General features: G+C 50.2%; 1 protein-coding gene across 3 annotated transcripts in view; it reads left to right on the top strand.

The window, feature by feature from the left end:
• Window positions 1-24,080, top strand: part of VASH2 (vasohibin 2) — a 37,043-nt gene that overhangs the window by 9,303 nt on the left and 3,660 nt on the right. For 2 of the 3 annotated variants that reach the window (XM_059938294.1, XM_059938285.1), the window contains 4 exons: window positions 3,453-3,509; window positions 4,022-4,096; window positions 10,815-11,196; window positions 12,426-12,541. In XM_059938294.1, the coding sequence (XP_059794277.1) occupies window positions 3,453-3,509; window positions 4,022-4,096; window positions 10,815-11,196; window positions 12,426-12,541 (630 nt within the window). The remainder of the gene's footprint in view (window positions 1-3,452; window positions 3,510-4,021; window positions 4,097-10,814; window positions 11,197-12,425; window positions 12,542-24,080) is intronic. The other variant, XM_059938303.1, reaches the window with a different exon arrangement.

Here is a 24,080-nt window from a genome sequence, read left to right as displayed (position 1 = left end):
TTGAGGCGTGCGGGATCTTTCGTTGCAGCATGTGCTCTTTGTTGTGGCGTGCAGGTTTTCCCTCTCTAGTTGTGGTGCATGGGCTCCAGGGCGCGTGGGCTCAGTAGTTGCGGCGCGCAGGCTTAGTTGCTCCGTGGCATGTGGGATCTTAGTTCCCAGACCAGGGGTCGAACCCAAGTCCCCTGCGCTAGAAGGCGGATTCTCAACCACTGGACCGCCAGGGAAGCCCCCCTCCTAGTCTTCTGTTCCTTTTCTTTCCTTTCACTTTTTGGCCTGATCCTGACCGCTCATCATCTACAAGAGGCCCACCTGGCGTTGCCTTTGGCGCCTGGTGCCCTTGGTCCATTCTGCATGAGTGAATGGGGCCCTGGGCTGGGGGCCCTCTCCCCTCATGTGAGTTTGAAGAAGAGCTGAGAAGTCCTGTGGGTCCAGGCTGTGTGCAGACCAGGCAGCCTGTGGCCCCTTTTCTCCTCAAGTGTTCGCAGTCAGGATTACATCTGTTCTGAGCGCCCATATGAGCTACGTTGTAAGAACCAAGGGGCAGGGTCAGATGGTCCCCTCGCCACGGCTGGTGGTTTATCAGGGATGGGAGTCAGACGGGAGCCGGGCCAACAGAGGAGGTGTATGTGAGTGGGACAGGCCGTTTGCCCAAGCGAGTCAGTGAGCATCTCAGCTAAGCCAGCATCGGACCCCCTGCCGAGGCAGCTGCCGCCATCCTAGCCCCCAGCACATTGTTCAGGAGGTCTGCTGACCTCTGTCCTTCCTCCCTAAAGGCATAGAACTTAGCAGAAAGGATTTCACGGGACGCTGCACACATGTCCCACATGCCTGGGAAGAGGCCTCCCCTCTCTGTGCTATAGGCAAGAAGCTTTCCTGTGGACTTTTGTGTTTTCCCTGAAGGTAAGGGTCCTACCAGATGAGAACTGCCTCTCGTTTGGGTGGGCAGATTACTTGATTAGCCTCTCAGTTCCCACTTCACGGACTGTGAACTCCCCTGCATGGCATCTTCCTCATAGAATCCTGAAGCGATATTAGAGAAGATAACACCAGCCTCCAGGGGTCAGGCGGACAGTTCTAGCCCACGGAAGGCTGATGTCGGTGCTGATCGCTGAACTGGGACCCCACGTGGGGAATTCCATGTGGCCCAGAGGCATAAACTCCTGCCGGAGTCGACCTGGACCCCAAAAGCTGAGCCTTCCTGGATGTGATCGACTCCTCACAGAACGTTTCAGAAGGTGACAGAAATTAGCATGGCTCCCCCCCCTTCTATTTAGGACATGGTCTTCACAAGGATCATCTGGCTGGAGATTAAAGAGGACAAGCCTGGCCGCTGGGAATGCACTGATGGGGCAAATTTGCATGTGCTTTACATATCATTGGCTCATTCTCCCGTAAAGGCTGCAGCCCATTCTCAGTCCTGAAGGATCTGCTTTTTCATTTTTCCCTTCACTGACCCATTGTGATGGTCACTGAGCTGGTTCACTGACTGCAGAGAGGGCTGGAGAAGGGAAAGCACCACCATGCTGCTGGGATCAGGCTCCAGGTCATCTGGCCATTGGAGTAACCTCTTTGTTCTACCTCCTGACCAGCCTTTTATTTCGTTCCTTGGGCCTTCCTACTGCTTTTTCCTGGATGCAGTGACTGATGCTAGGGTATGGGGACCGATTGGGGCCAGCCCTGACCACAGATGTCCTCAGCTGGGGACGGGAAAGGACAAATCCTGCCTTCCCTTCTGACAGCCTCACAGCGTTGGCCAGCAGGAGTGCTGACCTTGCACTGGGTTCTGGAAAGAGAAGTCCCCACCCCCGAGCTCTGCTGTGTAGCGAGCAGAGGGTGAAGTCTCTCTCTCCAGGCAGCGTTTACAGGAGGCTCTCCTCCCCAGCTCACTCTCAGGGGCCCATAACTGTAAGGAACGGAGAAAGAATGGTCAGGTAGTTTATTATTATTTTATTAGAGGTTTGTCTCACTCTATGCACTAGATGTATAAACTAGATATATGAACAGAGGGAAAATTGGGCATATAAATAGAACTTTTGCCAATTGCATGCTACTTTAAATATACAAGGAATCTCACTATTTGAATGAAATCTTTGGTAAAGTGAAAAATCATTTCACAATGAGGCTACGTAGCCCTTCATTTTTCTCTCGTATCTCTAGGGTTTTGTATATTGTATTTTTTAAAATCTGGGCAAGCCTGTATTGTTATTGGTTATTCTTACGGCTCATGCTGGTAATTTCCAAACGGTGAGCTTGTTAAAATCATCCCCTGGCCCTCACCCTAGAACTGGAATTCCAATTCGACAGTCCCAGGTGGGGCGACTCTGACATCAGGGGCTAAGACCATGGCCTGAAATCAGAATCTCTTAAGGATGGAGCCCAGAATCTGCTTATAACAAACTCTCCAGGTGATCGTTACATATGTTTGTGTCTTAGCGGCCAAGCACATCTTTGCCTGGAGAGGAATCCCAACCCTTGTCGGGAGGGTGTGCAGTGCCTTGAGGTGATCATTGCAACTTTCTGCAGCTGCCCATACCACTGTAGGGGCACACATCGAACCTCATACTTTCTGCCTGGGCTACAGGTTCATGCTTCATTAGCACCTTCCCAATATGCACTTTTTCTATACGATTTTGTTTGAGGCAGGAAAGAGAAACATGTAAAACAACTTTTCTTCAGGCTCAGAAAAAAATCAAGATCCAGTCTCAGAGAGCCCAGTGTCTGAGAATCTCCAGTCTCCTTCAGAATGAGCTGGTGCAGGCTTGCCAGTCTCTGAGACGTTGTGGGCAACCAGCTAAATCCCAGTTTGTGGATAATGCTGTCGTCTTCTCGGATCTAGTAATGTCAAATATCAGTCCAGGCACGAAAGGAAAGTACTATCTCCACAGTAAGCTCTGCTGCAGAGTCTGCGCTCTTGAGAAACCCTACTACCACCTATCCACCTTCCATCCGTAACCCTTCCATCCTTCCTTTCACCCATCCATCAACCTACCTTTCTATCTGTCCATTAATCCATCCATCCACTCTTCTATCAATTCCATCCTTCCTTCCATCCACCCATCCATTCACTTATTCCTCATTTATTTAATAATACTTGCTAAATGGAATATGTTGGGCTTGTGCCAGGCTTTATGGGTGGCACAAAAGATGATAAATGGTCCCAACTCTCAAAGGGCTTGTAGTCTAGTAGGTGAATTAAGACATGTAGTCAACTAAACAAAATACAGAGCAGATTGAAAATAGCTATTGTATAGATCCAAGGTGCTTTGGGGCCTAAGTTAGAAAGTAGATTTCTAGGGCAGGACAGAGAGGAGGGAAGATACTGTTGGCGATCTTCTGGCTACAGGCCACCTTCTGGAAAGCCCCCAGTTCCTCATCCCTTTGAGAAATCCCTCTGCTGGATTACTGGGACCTTTGGAGTTTTCTGTCACTTTCCCTTTACATACTTCACACAGATACAATCATACAGGGACCCAGTTCTTTGAAATTAGGAAAATGAGACCGCTGAGTGGGTAAGTGGTGCATGATCTGTGGGCCAGGTGACCATGCTCCTATCTGAGAGCTGCCATCTTTCTCTCCCACTCTCTCTCCTTCATCCCAGTGCTCAAATATTCTGGTCTGTAAGGGGTTAGGGGTGCCCCGGGCCAGGTTGGAGGTGGGGCTGAGCTAAGCTCAGTGGTGGAGACTAACTCAGGGGCGGGGCAGACCTGTGAAATTTGTTTTATGTGGCCTTTTTCACTTGCTCCATTGTAACACCCGTGTCCTGGGTTAGTGGGAGGGTGCTGGGTAGTACAAAAACTAATCTCCCGGAACTACGTCTTGCAGAGAGGAGTGGAGAATTTAGGAATTTAGTTCCACCAGGTGCGGATGCGCTTTGCGAGCCTCCTGTGAGGCAAGTTCTGCCCTTTCTCTCTGTACTCCTGCATGCTGCCTAGTGTGGCGATGGGCATGCTGGTGGATTGGCACACAGACCGACTGCGTAATTAAATAAGTCTGAGATCCTTTGCTGTGCTCTACCCTACAGGTTAATGGAAACAGCGAAAGAAATGACTCGGGAGTCCTTGCCTATCAAATGCCTTGAAGCTGTCATCCTGGGCATGTATCCTTTGAGTGATGTAAGCTTAAATTTACTCCATAGATGATGGCTTCACTGTGGGGCTGTTTGTGGATCCTAGATCCACAGAGGTGATGCCTGTTGTCTCCTTGGAGGAAAGTGTCAAGCCCTCCTGGTGCTTCTCTTGAACTTTCACCATCTGGAGTTGAACCAAATCAGAGCTTGGACCGTCATCAGTGTAACCTGTGAGCTGAAGCTTGCATCAAGGCCAGCTCCCAGGCCAGACGCATTAGTCACGAGGAGAATTCTAGCTTCAAGGGACTAGGGAGAGAGTGTGTATCATTATTTTTTGCATTAATCTGGCATTGCAACAGTAAAGACACTCCAAGGAAAATGGGATTATCCAAAGCCATCTCCAGGGAAAGTTCTATGAGTGGATTGCAGAGACCACCAATGGTGTAGTGTCCTGACCCTACAGGACATAAAGCTGAAACAAGGGTCTGGTCTCTCCACACTTCCTGCTCCGTTTTCCACCAGACTCCTGGATCCTCAGCCTGAGGGGGAATATGGTCCAGAATAACTGTGATGGCACTGACTTATTAGTGGTGGTGGCAGTAGAATATGATCTGGTAGAATAGCAAAGAAACTCCCAGTCCTGGGGCGGACGGCTGGGGTGAACCGGCCAAGGGAACTCAGTAAGACATGAGCTCGAGAGGTGATCTCAGGTTAGGACAGGTAGGTCCTTGAATGCCATTCTGAGAAGGGTAACTTTTTCCAAAGGCAATGGGCAGCCCAGCCGAAATCTCTGGAGCGGAGACAGGACATGATGAGGTGTGCACTTTAGAGAGGTACTTCTTGGGGCCAATTGCAGGGCAACTGGAGAAGGTGGGGCTGCATCTGCAAGGCCAGTTAGGAGCTGCTACATGAGGGCAATGGTGATGCTTGAACCATGGTTTTGGCAATGGGAATGGATTTGAGGGGACCGTTTCAAGAGATCCCGAGGAGATAGAATTTACAGGACTTGGAGGCCAGAGAGGTAGAAGGAAAACCAGGAGAGAGAGCAGATACAGAAGTCAGTGGGAGGACTGGTGACTCAGAATCGGACTGGGGACAGTAGGCTGGGTCTTGTCTGTTCTCCAGGCCCCCTGGACATCTTCGTGGGGAGGGGAATTTCCGCCCCTCTAGTCTGCAGAGCGCTGGCTGGCCGGATCTGAAACAGGACTGTCCGCAGGTGCCCAGGCTGACGTCTGAAAAATGGAAACTTGAGCTTTGTGGAGGCCTTTGCCCAGCCCTCCAATCATACCTCCTCCCTGTTCCCCACCAAGGAGATGGACCACGTCTGGGAGACCAGCAGGAGGGCAGGATGGGGGCTGGGGGGGGCAGCAGATGGCTCTGGGCCCCACCCTTTGGAGGCAGGAGTCAGCACAGCTGTTGGGCAGAGCCTCCTGCAAGTTTAATGGGGGGAACAATTGTCGGGGATTTGCTGGTGATGGGTGAGGGAGCCCATTACCACGGGCACCAGCTGCCTTCAGACCCTGTGCTGACAGAGGTCGCAGGGCCCCTGGATGGAGGTCATCTTGCTTCACACGGCAGTCCCGTACACAGTTGTCTTGTCCCCGAGCAATTATATCAATCCAAGCAGAAATTAGCTTAGGTTACTGGAGTTACCTATAAAACTCTTTGGGGTTGGGGGGATGGACCTGTGGCCAGCCTCTGGGCCTGTCCGAATCAGAGGGTAGTGTGCTCTGGGTTCTCCTTTGTTCTAACCGGTGTGTCATTTCAGAAAAGTGGAGGGAGGGTGGAGAAATACAGCTGAACTCAGGGAAATGTGACTCTTGCACAGACAAGAAACACAGCTGAATTCTAAAAGTTACGGCCTCTTTGTCTTTGCTCTGTGTCAGCAGCCCTGTGGCCTGCTTTTCTCCCAGGCACAGTGAAGGACGGACTTGGGTCATCGGTCGGCCTCCCATGGGCCCTTCCACAGGTCCTAGGGGACAAGCGGTGTGTTGACAACTCTGAAACAGGTCGGCTTGGCTGCTGCTTGGAAGCTTGTGTCCATGGGCTTGTCCTTGTTTTCTCTTGTTTGACATGAGCTCCGAGTTCAGGATTCATTCGCGAAGGGCCACTTCTTTTTTTTTTTTTTTTTTTTTTTTTATTAATTAATTTATTTTTTAATTTATTTTGGTTGTGTTGGGTCTTCATTTCTGTGCAAGGGCTTTCTCTAGTTGTGGCAAGTGGGGACCACTCTTCATCGCGGTGCGCAGGCCTCTCACTATCGCGGCCTCTCTTGTTGCGGAGCACAGGCTCCAGACGCGCAGGCTCAGCAATTGTGGCTCACGGGCCCAGCCACTCTGCGGCATGTGGGATCTTCCCAGACCGGGGCACGAACCCGTGTTCCCTGCATTGGCAGGCAGATTCTCAACCACTGCGCCACCAGGGAAGCCCGGGCCACTTCTTTTGATCTTGCTTTTTTGATCATGCTGGAGAGAGAGACTTTTGGTTCCCAATTATTTTCTGAATCATGGCAGCTCTTTAGGGGGCCTCACTGGCCCTGGTGGGGCTTAATCATGGTGCTGAAGTGCTATGGTTTATTCAATAACAGGTGTATAATTAGAGGCAAGGGAGGCATAGCCCCAGCAGGCTGGGTACTGGGCAGATCTTCCCCAAGCTTGGGGCACTGCTGCTTCCTTTTCCCTAGAAAAGCTCAGGCTACTTCCCAGCCCTCATCCGTACCCGTTAGTCCCCTCCCTCTGTGTTCACAGAGGCTCCAGGTCCCAAGGCTTTACTGATTGCTGTAGTGATGGAGCAAATCCGAGTGATTGGTGACTTGTCACAGGATCGACTGGAGGCCCCTCCACTCCCCTCCCCACTCACTCTTCTCCCCTTGGCTGACTCCACCTGTCCTGTGGGACTCGTTCTGGTCCTGAGGCCTCTTCTCTGCTCTTCCTGAGGTGGCAGGGATGCCTGTCTCACAACACGTCACGTTGGGGTGGGTTTTTTTCTTTGAGATAAAATTGACTTAGGGCACCGCGTAAGTTTAAGGTGTACAGCATAATGACTTGACACATACATTGCGAATGCAGGGTTTCTAAGAATTGCAGTAAAATATTCATAACACAAATTTACCATTTTAACTATTTTTAAGTGTACGATTGAGTGGCATTGAGGACATTCACGCAGTTGTGCAACCATCACCACCATTCATCTCTAAACTTCCTCTTCCCCAACTGAAATGCTAAGCCCATTAAACACAGGGTCCCCAGTCCCTGGCAACCACCATTCTACTTTCTGTTTCTATGAATTCGACCACTCCAGGTACCTCATAAAGTTGAATCATAACAGTATTTGTCCTTTTGTGACTGGCTCATTTCACTTAGCGTAATATCCTCAAGGTTTATTCATGTTGTAGCATATTGCAGAATTTCCTTCCTTTTTAAGACTGAATAATATTCCATTGTATGTATATACCACACATTGTTTATCCATTCATCCCTTGATGGACGCTTTGGTTATTTCCACCTTTTGGCAATTGTGAATAATGCTGCTGTGAACATTGGTGTGTCTTTGCTTTCAGTTCTCTTGGGTATATACCTGAAGTGCCTGAAGTACAATTGCTGGGTCATATGGTAATTCTATGTTTAGTTTGCTTGAGGAACCTCCATACTGATGGTATTGTGTCCACTTTGAGTCTGTCTCCCTATCAGACTTGCAGGGAGTCTTCATCTTCGGCTCTGCAGCCCTACCTAGCAGTCTGTCTGGCACAGGAAACACTCACCCAGTGTTTGTTACACTGACTTAACTGAGGAATGCCCTTGTTCCAGCCCCAGAGAACTCGCCCCAGAAAGTAAGTAAGAATTTACGTAAGAGGACTCAGAAGGTTGTGATTTCACTCCCTTACTGCCAGTTTATCTCACATGATAAAGTGAAGAGAAAGCAGGTAACCATTTTTATAGAGAGGAGCCATCTGTGATTTAATTGAGGGTAGAGGACAAGGCTTCTTTCTCTTAAGGGTACTGGATTAGCCCCACACCCAGTGCAGACCTTTTTTAAAAAAATTTATTTTTACTTAAAAGAAATTTTAATATAATTTTTAAAGGTTACTTTCCATTTACAGTTATTACAAAATATTGGCTATATTCCCCATGTTGTACAGGGTACCCTTGAGCCTATCTTACACCCAACAGTTTGTACCTCCCACTCCCCCATCCCTATGTTGCCCCTTCCCCCCACTCGTAACCACTAGTTTCTTCTCTATATCTGTGAGTCTGCTTCTTTTGTGTTATATTCACTAGTTTGTTGTATTTTTTTAGATTCTACATGTAAGTGATATCATACAGTGTTTGTCTTTCTCTGTCGAGTACAGTCTTTTTAAGCGCAAGGAAATGTATCCTCACAATCTAAGATTCATCCTTTCAGCAAGCACTAACCAGGTACTTCTGTGTGCCAGGCCTGTGCGATGCCTGGGGACACAAGGATGCAAAGCATAATTCCTGCCATTACAAGATACAGACGCACACACGTGTGCGCGCATACACACACACACACAAAGCAGGATGAATAAGCACCAAGTGCTGTGGGAGTTCTTGCAGGGGGTGTGGGAGACTTAACCCACACTGAGGATGGTCAGGGAAGGTATCACACTCAGGAAGTGAGGCTGTTCCAGTCAGGGTGCAGCCTGTGTAAAGAGAGAAAGCCCAATAACATCATTTTTTTAAAAATAAATTAATTTATTTACTTTTGGCTGCGTTGGGTCTTTGTTGCTGTGCACGGGCTTTCTCTAGTTGCGGCACACGGGGGCTACTCTTTGTTGCGGTGCGCAGGCTTCTCATTGTGGTGGCTTCTCTTGTTGCGGAGCACGGGCTCTAGGCACGCGGGCTTCAGTAGTTGTGACACACAGGCTCAGTAGTTGTGACGCATGGGTTTAGTTGCTCTGCGGCATGTGGGATCTTCCCGGACCAGGGCTTGAACCCGTGTCCCCTGCATTGGCAGGCGGATTCTTAACCACTGCACCACCAGGGAAACCCCCAATAACATCCTTATCACTCTTGATTCTTAGGAGACCCCAAAGATCTCTGCCAGGTTTAAATCCCCCACAATATAAGACTGATGTGTGAGTGAAGCCATAAAAGAAGTTATACTACGATGCAGACATGAGGTCGTGTACAGTGGGTTCAGTAGCTTATTTTTGAAAGTTTCATAGGTCACTTTGGTCTCATGGCTTTGTAATGTAAAGGTCATTTAAAATTTTCAGTTATATTTGACTTCATATTCTGGGGGAGTATGTGCTGAGGGCAATAGGCACAGACCTTTGGGTTCTTTATGGTCTCAGGGTGTATCCTTCAAAAATGTCACAGGTCGGGAGTTCCCTGGAGGTCTAGTGGTTAGGACTCTGCGCTTTCACTGCTGAGGGTGCGGGTTCAATTCCTGGTTGGGGAACTAAGATCCTGCAAGCTGCACTGCAGGCAAAAAAAAAAAAAAATGTCACGGGTCAACTGTAGGTCAGTGTGTGAGCCCAGAGTGCGGGGGAAATGAGACGGTACAAGGAATGGTGAGCAGGGGCTGAATCATGGCAGGACTTTGCTGAGGGATGTGGACCAAGTCCTGGAGAAGATGAGAGACACTGAAAACTTAAGCAGAAGAGGGACATGTACCAAATTTTGGCTTCAATAGATCATTCTGGCCACTGTGTGGAAGGTAAATTGGAGCAGGGGCAAGAAACGGTGAAGACAAGTTCTCAGAGAGCGGAGAATGGTACCCACTTACTGAGCATTCACCGTGCACAAGCCACCATGTTAAGAGCCTGGATTGTTACCTCCCTTAGAAAAGGTCTGGAGACACCAACGGTCTTCAGCAGAGTGTATTTGAATTTCCAGTATCCCTCTCCAGAAGAGTTGGGTCTTTGAGTCTCCACGGCCACGCCAGGGCTGTCCAGAGACTTTGAGGTGGACTTGAGGATGTGGTGCCTCTTGTCCGTCGTTGCAGCGTGTGGAGTCAGTGGGGGTGGTTACTTGAAGCTGCACCATGTGGGGTTGCTGGGCCCAAACCGAGTTAATGGTAAGAGGCTGGGTGGCTCAATCCAGACGGGCCAACCCGTGGAGAGAGCTGAGCTGTGACACCAGCTGGGTTGGGGACTGAAGGGAGCCTGAGGTTCGGATGCTGCAGGCAGCTCTCTGTGGTACCCAAGGCTACTGGCATGGGTGTGCTGGGGCCAATGAGAGGAGCAGACAAGGCGCAGATATGACCCATTCTGACACCATTCTGTCCCTTCCCATCCTGTCAGTTGGTCTGTGTCTTTTACATCTCCACTGCCTTGCCTTGGCTCTGGTTGTCATTTCTCCCTGCACCATTGCAGAGACCTTCAATTCCTGGTCTGTCCCACATACTCCAGCCAGAATTAACGACTGAGAACATCATTCCAATGGCAGAAACCAACTTTTAATAGCTTACCATCCCCTGTAGAGCACCGAGGGAGGATAAAGTACGTTGTTACGGTTTTGTTTACATTTATTTATTTACTAAAGAAGTTGGCAGATCTTCCCTCTTTGTCCCATATTAATTTGGTTTGGTACGCACCATGTAGCAGGTACTCAAACATATCCAGTGAATCCTTTATAAGAGGATCGGTCTGGAAAGGTTAGGTCTGGGCCTGCTCAGAGGCAGAGGGGTGGACCCACTGACCGTATGGGCTACTTTCCTTTCCTGGGAGTCCAAGTTCTGGTATCTTCAAGGCCTCCTTTCTCTTCCTTGACTCAGATTCTCTAAGATACTTAACCAATGGACAGCCTTCCATCGAGCGATTCCCCATCAGCTTTAAAACCTACTTCTCAGGAAACTACTTTCACCATGTTGTGCTGGGGATTTACTGCAACGGCCGCTATGGCTCACTGGGCATGAGCCGAAGGGCTGAGCTGATGGACAAGCCATTGACCTTTCGGACTCTGAGTGACCTCATCTTTGACTTTGAAGACTCCTACAAGAAATACCTGCACACAGTCAAGAAGGTCAAGATTGGGTTGTATGTCCCCCATGAGCCTCATAGCTTCCAGCCCATCGAGTGGAAGCAGCTGGTCCTCAATGTCTCAAAGATGTTGAGGGCTGACATAAGGAAGGAGCTGGAGAAATATGCCAGGGACATGAGAATGAAGGTAGGTGCAGGGGAGGCAAATGAGCAATGCAAGAGAGTTCTTTCCTCATTCTCTCTCTCTCTCTCTCTCCCTCCCTCTCTCTCTTTCTCTTTTGCCACGTGCCCTGTGTTTCTGAGATGGTCAAAATTTTCTTGAGGTTATCTTGCTTAGTAGGCACCCTGTTAAAAAAAAAAATCATTCAATTTTTGACATGGACAATTTAAGTCTCTTTGCATTTACTACTTTAAAAACTAGAGCTAAGCTCAATTCAGGTGTTGTAGCTGAAGCAGAGTCTTGGCCTGCAGTTCCTTCTATGAGTCAATCTAAAATGTTAGTCATTTTATACTAAGCCTCTAGTTTTGTTTTATTCTGTTTTGTCTTTATGGTAGGAGTGGCCAGTCATCTCAGTTTCCCTGAAGCTGAGGGGTTTCTGAGGACATGAGATTTTCAGTACTTAAAGCCAAGAAAGTCTCAGGCAAGCCAGCATGAGTGGGTCACCCTGCTGTTATAATATATTTCAGAGTCGTGTTTTATCTCTGCTTTGCTTTGTAAGTTGCAAAGCCCTTTGGCATAAAATTTTGACCTGGAGTCACAAAAGCAAACGAAGGAGCATGCGCTCTGCTGGCTTTATATAAACTACACTCATAAGCCCTTCTTCCTTCTCCCATGTCACTTCCAAGGTGACAGGATGCCTGTTTGTCCCTGCTCCTCCAGAGCTCGTGGAGTCACTGAGAGAGAAAGCCTGTGTGTATGCTGAGACCCGCAGGGGCAGGAGATTATGCTGAATTCAGGCTTGGTTGTGTTTAGCACCTGGGGACTTCACTCGGCAGCACCTGTAATGGAGATTCTGGATCAGCTAGACCCACTCTGCGCATGCGTGTGGGGTGGGCGGGTCAGAAAAGGAACAAGTTGGCTTCTGGGGCAACGTGGATGGGACTTGGCCTTCGCGAGAGGGGAATTTTCTGAGCAACCAAACAGCCCCAGGAGGCTGAGACATTGGGCTCTGCCTCTCTCTCTGCCGTGGGGAAAGGGGCACAATGTAATCCTGTCATCCTCTGGGAAGTGGTACCTCTGCTTCTTGTCAGTGCAGCATGAGAGGAGCACATCTGTGTGTCAGGAGGAGGCCTCCAGCTCAGGGCCTTCTAAACCCTGGGATCATGAACGGGCAGGGGTTGAGATGCTGGGCTGTAGGAAGGCACGAGGGCGGGTCTGTTCGGAACCAGCCTGGTAACTCCTTGTATCTCCTCCAGATCCTGAAACCTGCAAGTGCCCACTCTCCAACCCAAGTGAGAAGCCGGGGAAAATCACTGTCCCCCCGAAGGAGGCAGGCAAGCCCCCCAAGACGGCTCGGCAGGCGAGACAAGTCGTGAGTAGTATTTCCTCTTCCCCAAATTAAGGCCTAGCACACACGTTTGTGAGGTTGTCCTGGCCCTTGGGGATGAAGTTGTGTCCTGGGCTCGGCATTTGAACCAAATGGTGATCTCCAAGAGATCTGCCCCTCATTCGGTGGACATCTCTTATGCAAAAGGATCCACCATGCACATCACCCCCAGTGCTCTTACCCTTCTGACTGTCAGCTGTAGACACAGTTGGAGGGATAAGCCCCAGATAGTGTGAGACGGAGAACAGTGCGAAGTCCTGACATCATGGAAGGAGCATTGGCCTTAGAATTAGGAAACCCATGTCTGGAGCCAGCTCAGCTGCTTAAGGAGCTATGGGGTCTTAGGCATGTCATGCAACCTTTCCGGGCTCAAGTTCTCTCACCCCAAAAATGAGATTGTTAGAAATGATGAACTTGCCTAAAACCTTAGCCTTCTGTGCCCAGCAGAAAGTGCAATCGCCCTCCATGGATGGTGGCGTCAGAAATACCACTAGGCTCATCCTCTTCCCTGCTTGACTGTATCCTCCCCTGTTTTAGCCCTGAAGCTAGTGATTTCACACCTGCATCTTAGTTCAAAATGACCCACTTAAGAAATGATGGATTGGAGATGCTGAGGCTACCCAAGGTAACCAGTGATAATCCCCTGGCAAATATGTGGGTCATAATTACACTGGGAAAAACTACTACTTTAATACCAGCAGCATGCTGTGTCTGTCACATGGGTTCTCACCGTGCAGGGGACCGAGTGGTACAGGGCACAGAGGTCAAGCTTGGGCCCCGGCTCTGCTGCCTATTAACCTTGCAGCCTGGGCAAATCCCTCGGGAGCCTGAGTTTCCTCATCCGTCAAAGAGGATAAAAATGCTTTCCTTGCCTATATCACAGGGTACTGTGAGGATCAAGTTAGAAGACGTAATGAGAGCGATTTGTTAATGGTGAACTGCTGTACGCAAGCATATCATTGTCACATCAGTTCTGTAGAGGGAGAAGGGAGAGTTGTACGGTTTTCCTTTTTAGATGAAGAAAGCAGAGCACAGAAAAGGTTTGTCATCTTTTGCTGTGTCGTGTAGCTGGCCAGTGATGGCACTGGGGCCAGAACCCAGGTCTCTTGACTCTGGGAAGGTGGCGGGGGAGGGGAGCATTGGTTCTGTTTTTGGAAGAATAGGACAGGACCAAGTATTGTCAGTTCTGAGGAAGGTTTCCTGTTCATCGCCCCTCCACCTCCCACTGCCAATCCCAGGCTTCAGCATCTACAGCCAGGAAGGTCTTGGGCAAAATGACTGGAATCCAGGGTTTGAAAGGGGAGGAATGACGAAGCAGGAGGGTCAGGTGCTCCTGTAGCTGAAGGTCAGTCAGGGTGGTTTCAACATAGGTGTGTCTTTCTAGGGAGCAAGATGGCTTCAAGCCTTTCATACATGGCCTCTGACCCTGTTCCTGCCCCTGATGCTGACGAGCACCCTTGACCTTGACCCTAACCCTGTCTGTCCTCCTCTCTGATTCTAACATCCGTTCATTGCTGTCCCTGAACAAAGTAGCAGTTGTCTCACAGGACTATGGACATGTCAGCCCTTCCCAGAGGGTCATTTGGCATAGAGTGAGTGACCCAGAAATGGGAATCTGGTGGCTCCTGAAGCAGGGGAGGGGGCCCTTTAATCTGATTGAGTATCCTTTCTGCCCGTGGAAGCCTGAGTCCTTTCCTGAGGGGCTCCCACTCTTCAGCAAACGTTGAGCAGTCCATAAAGTCTTTCTCTCCCCTTGAGACTCTGGCGTCCAGGGTACAGGAAACCCTAGGCATTCTACCTGACGGATTTATGCACAGAATGGCAGCCGTTGGTTTTTAAGGCGATTCCTGTCCGAGTCATTTCACTTGGATCCACAGGAACTTTGCAGTCCAAAATATACTAAGTTTTTAACCAGAAAAAGTTACTGTGATTGCCCAGGGATGGTAAAGCCAATAAGATCTTAGAAACTGGTTGTAGAGACAAAAGTCAGGATGACAAGCTGCTGGTGATGGTGGTGGTATTGGTGGTGGTTTGAGTGGGGTAAGAAGGTGAATTTGAGTTTGGACTGTGGACTCTGAGGTGCTTCTTAGGCACCCAGGGAGCGGGGTGTTTGTTGTAGCTGAAAATGCAGATCTGGAGTTGGAGTATGTTGGGAAATAAGAGATCATGCTTTTAGAGCCATCTCCTCAGAAGTGACATTTGAAACAACAGCTGGATCAATTTGCAAGGAAAGAAGGGAGAGAAAAGAGAAAAAGAAGTGATGTTAAGGTCCTGAGTGGGCCAGAGGAAGAAGACCCAGCGTAGTAGATGTGGAAGAAACAGAGGGCGAGAGAAAGGATCAGGGGTGTGGAGGCGTACGCCTGTGCCCGCAGAAAACGGTGGGGAAGAGGGAGGGTTTAAGGGGGATGAGGAGGTAGAAGTTGATGACCGTACATCAGATGGCTTTGATCCTGCTGGGGAAGGAGGCCTGGTCATCTGGTGGGAGTGAGGAGGTGGGTTATCAGTACAGGGTGAAAAAAAGGGCTGCACACAGGGCCCATCTGAGGAGAGACGGAAGGATCCTATAACCCTGTTCTCAAGCTTGAGCAAACCTAGAACCCCCCCGGAGGGCTTGTTCAAACAGGTTTCCGGGCCCTGCCCCCAGCCTTCCTGATTCAGCAGATCTGGGTGGGGCCTGAGAAGGTGCCCTTCTCACAAGTTCCCTGGTGATGCTGCCGGCCCAGGGACCACACCTGGAGAGCCACCGTTTGATCAGTCAATGTGGGAGAACTGATTTGGGGCGTGACTTTAAAAAAAAACGGAACGTCAAGATGAAGGTCCTACGTCTGCTGAGAGGGGCGGATGAGGCCATTGAGTGTGGTTCAGGGGCTCAGCCCTGCCTGGTCCTGCCTGGGCCTCTGGATAATGAGGTTGCTGGGGTGAGGTTAGAGGGTGTGGCCAGGGTCTGGCCGCGTGGTTGGGCCCCACTGAAGTCACTCTGGGAGGAACCCAACTGGTCTTTCTCCTGTGGGCCAGATAGAGAAGTCGTGTTCTCAGTCATCCCCCAGGCCATGCCCCTGCTCTAATCTGCAGCTACTTTGTCGTGCAGCCAAGGCACGCAAGCACGCCGGTGCCTGCAGAGGACGGCTGTTAGACTGCCTACGATGTGAGTGCAAAGCCACTCTCTAGTGTCAGGGCCCACCCTCCCGAGGCGTGGGAGTGGGCCTGGGAAGGGGGAGAAAGACTCCGGAGAGGGCGGTAGTCCCCGAGGGGTCAGGAAGGAAGACGTGCAGGGAGACGAGATTCAATTCCATCAGCCTCCTTCGTGCCCTGAATTGGTCCCAGCTGTAGTCGAGCAGGCCCCAGGAGCACACAGGTGGCGGCTCATGGTTCCGTGAAAATGTAAACTTTTCCGAAATGGTGAAGAGTGGCTGCAGCCAGCCTCTGAATCCCTTGGACTCATGACCCTTCTCCGCAGCCCCTTCTTCTGGGCAGAGCACTGGTTCCCAGGAGTCTTCCTTCATAAACTCCTCCCAAGGGTCAGAATATGGGGATTTGTTTTTTCACAATTAGGGCCAGGTGGCCTTGGTTGTTTGCCCATCAAGGGAACCCAGGTGGCCTGTGGGTTCTTATGGACAATTTGATGTGAGCAAATCCAGTAAGACCACGGTTATTCTTGGTGGTGGAAGCCCCTGCCGCTTCTTTTCTCCTAGTGTCTGGAGGTCAGGAGAGGAATCTAGAGGGCAAATATCTTGGCTGAAGTTTCACAGTGGATGGAGGAGTTACAAGGAGGGAAGAGTCTCTCCCCGGTTCCTCCTAAACCCTGACTTCTGGGTTGCAGGGCTGGGTGAGGGATGGCAGGGGCCACCATGTAGGAAGAGAGGGAAGAGAGATGCAGGAGGTGAGAGTAAAAGGAAGGCTGTGAGAGGTGGGGACCACGGGAAGAACTGAGCACCAAGCCCCTCCATCCCTCTCCAGCTCCCAGCCTCCGCCATTGCAACAGACTAGAATCCAGGACAGCCTGGTTCCTAGAGGTGTGTCTGGAGAAAAGCAGCTTCTCAGCTTCTACCCATGGCCTTCACCAAGCAGGCTTTTCTCCAGGTAATCTTGCTTTTGGCTAGGAAACGAGAAGGTGACAGATTTGACTATGACCCAATAACTCCATCAAACTCTGGGCATCTGTAGCATGGTCAGGACTAGGAAGGGTTTGGCGATTCTCACTGTGTTATTATTTCAGCATTACCTAAGGCCATCAAGTCATTTCTAAATGTGTTGGGTGCCACAGGGAAGCCGGGGAGTGGCCCAAAGGGTGGAAAATTACCATAACAGGCAAGAGGCCCATCAGCTGTGGGGCCCCAGCCCCTGTCTGTGTGTGGATAATTTTAGTGGCTTTATATCCCCAGCCACCACCTCCCTGCAGCTGGAGCTACTTCCAGCCCTGCATTCCTCTCCATTTTTGCACATGTCTGAATAATCCTTCTAGGAAGGAGGATCGGTGTCACTGGGTTGCCGGAGAGTCAGCTGAGTGGGAGGAGGGCAAGTAGCAGTGACTACGTTAGTGTCAGCTGAGACAAAGTTTCGAGAGAGAAACAGGGACTCCTCCACCCCTCCACCCACGAGTCCTTTCTCGTACGTACTCGCTGCTCCTCTAGGAGTGTTTAGAGAACCGTCCGCACAGAACAGTCAGGCTGTTTCCTGAAGTTCTTACAGAGTCAGGGAGATGGAGGTTGAGATCTAGGTGTAAAAGGCCTTTACTGAACTTGAACCAACTCCTCTACAACTCTGGGCCTCAGTCCCCACTTAGCTCTTCACTGGGGGGTGTTCACAGAGGTTCTCGACAGGAGCCAGGGCGCCGCCTGGGGGAGAAGGGTTAGAAGTGCAGTGGGAGGGGAGGGTTTTGCGTATCACAGTGGTAACGCCCCCCATTAGGGCCTGGGAGCCAAGATGGTAAATGCCCTGCAAAGCTAGGGACGACCATCCTCCCCCGTAAAGAACCATTCCACCTAAAATGCTTCCACTGAGAACCCCCGATGCTCCCTGGGGTCCTTTCCATCTCTGACAGTCCACAGCTCTTGGCCTGCTGACTGTAGCCTGAACCCCGGGGGCGTGGGGGTGAATGGACAGTGGTTTTCTGGCTGGGCTGCCTGTGTTCGCATGAAAGCAGCTCCTACCAACTGGAGTGACCCCGAGGAGCATTCTTCTGAACTGGGGCGAGAGTCCCTCGGGACCCACGAGACCATCTTTGTCATCTCTCCCCGTCTGGCTCCTTTTTTCCCCCTCTGTCTCTGCTCTCTTCTTTGCTGTTCACGATTTTTTTTTTTTTCCTTCTCTTTGATTTCCCTTCTTTGTCGTCTATCTCGAGGGCACTTCGTGCCTCCAGTGGGCTTTACTCACCCTGCTGGAGACCCTCAGGGTCGCAGAGGTTACTCAGCCCGGTGAACGGTCTCCTGTCACTGCTGGGCCGCAGCTGGATGAGGGAATTCCTGCTCCGTGCTATCACCAGGCTCATGAAGACGCCTCCAGGCAGCTGGTTGAGCGAGGCCCTCAAGTCATTTCTAAATGAAGTCATGATGTAGTCATAGGAGAAGCAGTTTGGTTCTATGATCTAATCACATCGAAGATATTTTGAATGGGGCCCAAGAAGTCATTCTCTATAGACCCCAAATGAGAAAATCTCCCCAAGGGGGGGGGGGAAGGGGAAAATTGCCTTCACATGGAACGTAACAGGGGCACAAAGAGGGAGAGAAAACTAGGAAGGTTATGGAGGGAGAAGTAAAACCTCCACGATGATGTGGGGTTTCTTTCCAGGAGCCCAGAGAAGGTAGTCTCCAACTCAGCAGCCTGCCCTGCTTCGTTCCCCAGGGGATTTCATACGGTCCAGGGTCCCCGGGGATGCTTGAAGAAACCAAGATGGAGTGATGGGCCTCATCAGGAAAGACTGCCTCTGGCAGAGTGAGCCAAGATGGCTCTTGGTCTCTGGCCAGAGCTCCTGCCTGGGGAGGGCTTGAAAGAAAGGGCAGAGGGCTGGAGGATCTCTTCAGAGCCACGTCTCTCTTGGCTCAAGCCTGTCTGTTCACATAGCAGCCTCAGCTGTCTGCCCTGTCAGCTGCCAGCAGTGGTGCCTGCGGTCCTGGGAAGTAAGGAATGTGAGCGAGGCGCAGGACTGGCTTTGAATGAAGGTGACAGGTGGGAGGGAACCACCCCGCCATCCCAGTGTTCGTCCCTGAGGCGTACCCACATAGGCCATGAGTCCTAAATCAGGGCCTGGCCTGACCTGACTGCTGCCAGACTAGACCAGAGAGGAGGGCCTGGGGTCTCCCTGAACTTGTGAATGCTGGGCCAACACCATCCCTGATTTAGTCCATTCCACACCCTTAGCACTGAGGACCGAGAGATTAACATTGCTCCTTTACCATATATCCCTTTCTCAAATCCAGAGACCACAAGGATCACAGCTAAACTGGTCCTTGCGAGCGTGTGGTGTGTGGGGACGGTGCGTGTGAACACGGGCACATGCACCCCGCACCCTGAGGGGTTGTGACCTCAGGGGAAACAGGAGCAAGAAGCGTGAGCAGCCTGACTGATGGTCTGTGCGTCCCCATCAGGCGGCCCTGAACTGGACAGAGCTGGGCCCTGTCCCTGAATCAGTATCTCACACTCATAGGGGAGAAGCAAGAGGTAAATTTCCACTGGAAGAAAGGGGAACGGATTCTGGCTCCACTGAGCTGCCGTTTGTCTTGGTAACCCCGAGACTTGCAAGGTGCTTGGCACAAAGTGCTGCTTAATAAATTGTTGTGAATGAATAAGTAGCAAGCAAGTTTCAGGAGCCCTGCTGTCTGGCTGCCACTCAGGCCCTCTGACCCATCCTGCCCAGTGACGGCTTGGGGGCTGGGGAGTTGAGACGTGAGGAGAGGAGATGCCCCAGACACAGCCCTTAGTCAGAGCGACAGAAAGGGCACTGCGTGGTTTTAGGGAAAACCCTGTAGGCTTTTCCTCCACTTACTGCCTCTTTCCCGAGAGCCAGTGTCACACAGACTACACGCCAACTTGTTGTTCAGCCCCAGGATATGATGTTGTCCCCGCTTCTGTCCCCAGCATGCTGCCATCACTTTCTGGTTCTGATGCTTCTTGCGGCTTCAACACCAACATCCAATTTAGCCGAGCTCTTCCTCCTCCCTGAGGCTGCCTCAGGGTTTGTGAAAGACACGATGTGCCACCTGTAGATGGTTCACTCTCCCCGAACTGTCAAGGTGTAGTTAGCGAACACGAGGGGGTGTGGTGAATAGCAGTGGCACGTCTCACAGAATACCTTCTCCGTGGAACAGTTGCCCTGTCCTCCGCCGCCCACCTCCCCCTCTGCATAGCTCCGCTGCGGCTGACTCCTGGGATGCAGGCCTGAGGGTGGGGCTGAGGGTGGACCTGGGACCAGGCCATCCAGCCGTCACCCTGGTTCACCCTGGATACAGGTGAGGCTGGGATTTTCCATTTGTGCTCGGAGAGGAGCGCCCCCTTTTCCATCCACAAAGTGCATCAAAGGAAACCTGAAGTCCCTACCCCGCTTCCCCTAAAATAGAAGGTGCCCGAGAGCTTTCCAAAGGAGAATCTTTGATTTCTTTTCCTTGTTTGGACTGGGGAGGGGTTTGGAGAAATATATTGTTCTAAAATAATAACCCTGGATCTGATGCGAGGTTCTGGGCAAGCGCAGACCCGGCTGAATCATCATCCTGGTGCTTGTGTTTCTTAAAAATAAACCCCCTTGCAATATTCTAATTATAGCCAGGGGAGCACTTGGAAGAGGCCTCTCCACACACAATAGCTCCCCCAGCTCTGGCCCTGAGACGAGCTGGCAAGGACTGAACAGTATTTCTGGCTAGGTCCACGGGCAGGTGCCATGCTGTGATAACCCACTTCTGCCCTTCGCCAGGCCAGGAAATTGTAGCCAGTGTTGCTGAGAAAGAAAAGGGTTTCACCTTACGGATAGGTCATCAGGAATCTCAGTTTAACTCATTTTCTGCCAGTGTTAACCTTTTTTTTTTTCCTCTTCTGGGTTCTGGGCTCTTGGGGGAAGGTGGGAGGGGTGGAGATACAGAGGAAGGAGACAGCTTAGTCCCTTTCCATTGGAAGCCCCCAAGCTGTCTGTCGTTGCAGAACCACATTCAGCTGTACAAGTAGGCAGGTTCCCCAAATAGCTTTCGGAGATAAGGTAAAGCCTCTCTTACACAGAAAAAAAAAATTCTTCCTACTTGTTAATTCTTCAAATGGTGTCACGGTGGCTTGAATTCCTGGCTTAGGACTTTGTTAAAATAAAAATATCCCATGACAAACGTAACAGAATGAAGTCCTATCAGCCGTTTACACGTTAGTCAGAACTAGACCAAAATTTATCGAGAGGTACAGGTGCAACAGTGGGGATTCACAGATGAATTTACTTGATCCCCGCTCTGAAGTTGTTTGCAGTCTCTGAGGCAGGCACAAGGATTATGAACCTTCGAGATTCTTTAGCAGATGTACAAGAGGAAACACCAGCGCATACAGAGCAAGGAGCAGTGTGCTGTGGGGAGAGGAAGTCAGAAAATACTGCAGGGGAGAAGTGGCATCTGGGTTGGTTCTTGAAAGGATGACAAGAAGACATGTGGGAGGCATTCCAAAAGCCAAGGTGCAGAGGCAGGAGTGGCCTGATGTCATCTTCAGATGCTTGGGAGGATACTTTGCGTGGGGAGCGGGAGGATGGGGGCCAGTTTGCATCTTGGTCAAGCGCATGGGCTCTAGATTCTGGGGAAGAACTCTGGTTTCCACCACTTGCTAACCACACGACTTTGCTTTGAGCAAGCTTCCTAACTTTTAGTGCCTCCCTTTCTTTCTTTGTAAAATGGGTCGTAAGGCTATCAGCGCCATAACATTATGGTGAGAATGAATTCACCCATGTAAACTGCTTAGAACAATGCCTGGCACAGAGTAAGTGCCTAATAAATAAAAGCTATTTATAACGGTGATTTCTCAGCACCTGGAAGGCGCGGGGAACTGGTGGAAGTGATAAGGAAAGGTTTAGAAAAAGGAGGCCAAAGAGCCCCAAATTATTTATTTATTTATTTATTTTTGGGCACGGCTCATGGGATCTTAGTTCCCTGACCAGGGATCAAACCCGGGCCCCTGGCAGTGAGAGTGCTGAGTCCTAACCCCTGGGATGCCAGGGAATTCCCATAAGAGCCCCTCATTAAAGCGCATCTGTTTTCAAGGGTGCTGAGAGCAGAACATGGGAAAGGTAAAGGGAGAAATTTTCAGGGCACAGAAAGTTCAAAAAATATGAAAATTCTGTTCCTCAGGGCTGAGGGGCTCCAAAACGAGGAAGCCAGGAGAGTGGCCAAAAAGTGGCTTCTGAGGAGGTGGCAAGCGTGTGGTTTGTGCCTGTGGCCTGTCGCTGCAGTGACCCCAGGGAATCCCTCGTTACAGGGCTGAGTGGGTGGGGTTTGTTCTCTCCTTGACCTACCCTGTCACCTGTCCTGCCACTGACTTTCTAGCAGATGCTGTTGGTCAGAGGACCGAGGGAGAGAAAATAGGTCAGTGCAGATTTATCCCAACACCTGAGAAATGATACGAAGCTAGGGTCTTACTAGCATCATTCTCATATATGAAGGGCAGCACCTTTAGAATCTTAGAAGGAGGAGAGGTGTGACTTACTGTTGAGGAAGATGCCAGGCCAGGAAGAAAGCATGTGCGAGAAAGGTTCGGAAACTGGGGTGAGCTAATTGGTAGGTGCTGCAAGGACCATGGAGCAAGGGATTCTCTTGTTAAGCACAAGGGATTGCTAAACTTTCAGAGGCAATGGGAGGTCTAAAGAGCTGCCATGGTGGAAAATTATTTCAATTGCTATAGGAAATGATCCCTACTGAATCCTTTTCTAAAGCAAGGAATGCACATGGGTACTTCAAGCTTATCCTTTGGCCAGTGGATTTTTTTTTTTAAATTTATTTTATTTATTTTTGGCTGCATTGGGTCTTTGTTGCTGCGCGTGGACTTTTCTCTAGTTGCGGCGAGCGGGGGCTACTCTTCATTGCAGTGCGCAGGCTTCTCACTGCACTGGCTTCTCTTGTTGCGGAGCATGGGCTCTAGGCGTGTGGGCTTCAGTAGTTGCAGCACGTGGGCTCAGTAGTTGTGGCTCGTGGGCTCTAGAGCGCAGACTCAGCAGTTGTGGCGCATGGGCTTAGCTGCTCCGCAGCATACGGGATCTTCCCGGACCAGGGCTCGAACCCGTGGTCCCCCGCATTCGCAGGCGGATTCTTAACCACTGCGCCAGCAGGGAAGCCCGGCCAGTGGATTTCTGACTACTGAATTTTCTAAAAGTGGGGCACACTGCGGAGGGGGGAGTAATTTACCTTTCTAAGGACATTTGCCTTAGGCTGATGCTAACTTAAGGGGAGTCCACTTGAGGGAGAAAGTCCCATATTAGCTATTTGTAAAGACAGCACCACGCCAGGCAAGGAGACAAAACAAACTTCTTTCAGGCTTTATGACAAAATGAACAAGATATTGATACATACGGACTGTGAACCTGGCTTGTCTGCAAAAACCCTAGTTCTCCCCACGTTAGTTGGCCAAGGACTAGGGCAGAAATATAAGTTTAAGTTTGAATCCTCAAGCAAAAGCGTGCTCCCTTTAGCCGTCAACTCAAGAATGGCTCTTGCAGTGGTCCGTGGGAGCCACTCTACCAGGCCTGAGGCAGTGGCTCTGTTTATAGGGAATGGCTAATCTCTAGGGCATGTATGCGCTGGAGGACACCATTGCCCTGAAGGTCAGAAGCCTTAGGCTCTTTGATACAATGAGGGGTGTAGGGCAAGGAAGTATTGGGATTTCTACCCACAGTCGACCATATTTATCAGCATCATCTGTGTATCCTGGGCACCATGAGAAGATACACAAAGGAATGAGAGGCATGATTCCTGACCAATAAAGCAGGGCACGTGGTCCAGCTGAGAAGTAAGCCCCGTGCAACGGAGACAAGAAAGGTTACAAGTTATTTTAGTAGTGCCAAGTAGCAGGTCAGGGAAGGTTTCTGGACCACTTTGGATAATCTAGTTTCAGAGGGAATGATCATAGACTGTTAATGACTATTCAGAAATGGGACATCTCTGAAAACAAGAAAGGAAGGGAGAGAGGGAGGAAAGAGGGGAGAAGGAGGGCCAAGGAGAGAGAGAATGAGAATGAGAATGTGAGGGGTGGTAGAATTTGTTGCCGAAACTAAGCCTGGTGTCCTGTATCGAGCAGCACCCTATGTAGAAGCTAGCTGTTGATTTCTCGTTCTAGCAACACTAAATGAGTTGGACCACATTCATGCCAGGGGAAAAACAAATTTACTGCTAGGAAATCTTTCAAAGGTATAAACCAAGAAACTTTTAAACAATTATATTTTCATTTTGGTCTCTTCTTTTTTTAACACTTAAGACAAGGTTCAAGTGTAACCTAAAAATGTCTTTGATCTTCTTGTAAAAACATGAAACTTTTCGATTAGAACTCAGACATACTGGTTTACAATCTGGGTTATGTCTTA

This window comes from Balaenoptera ricei, chromosome 1 (assembly GCF_028023285.1).
Source record: "Balaenoptera ricei isolate mBalRic1 chromosome 1, mBalRic1.hap2, whole genome shotgun sequence".
Taxonomy (NCBI): Eukaryota; Metazoa; Chordata; class Mammalia; order Artiodactyla; family Balaenopteridae; genus Balaenoptera; species Balaenoptera ricei.
This window is presented reverse-complemented; position numbering and strand designations above follow the sequence as displayed.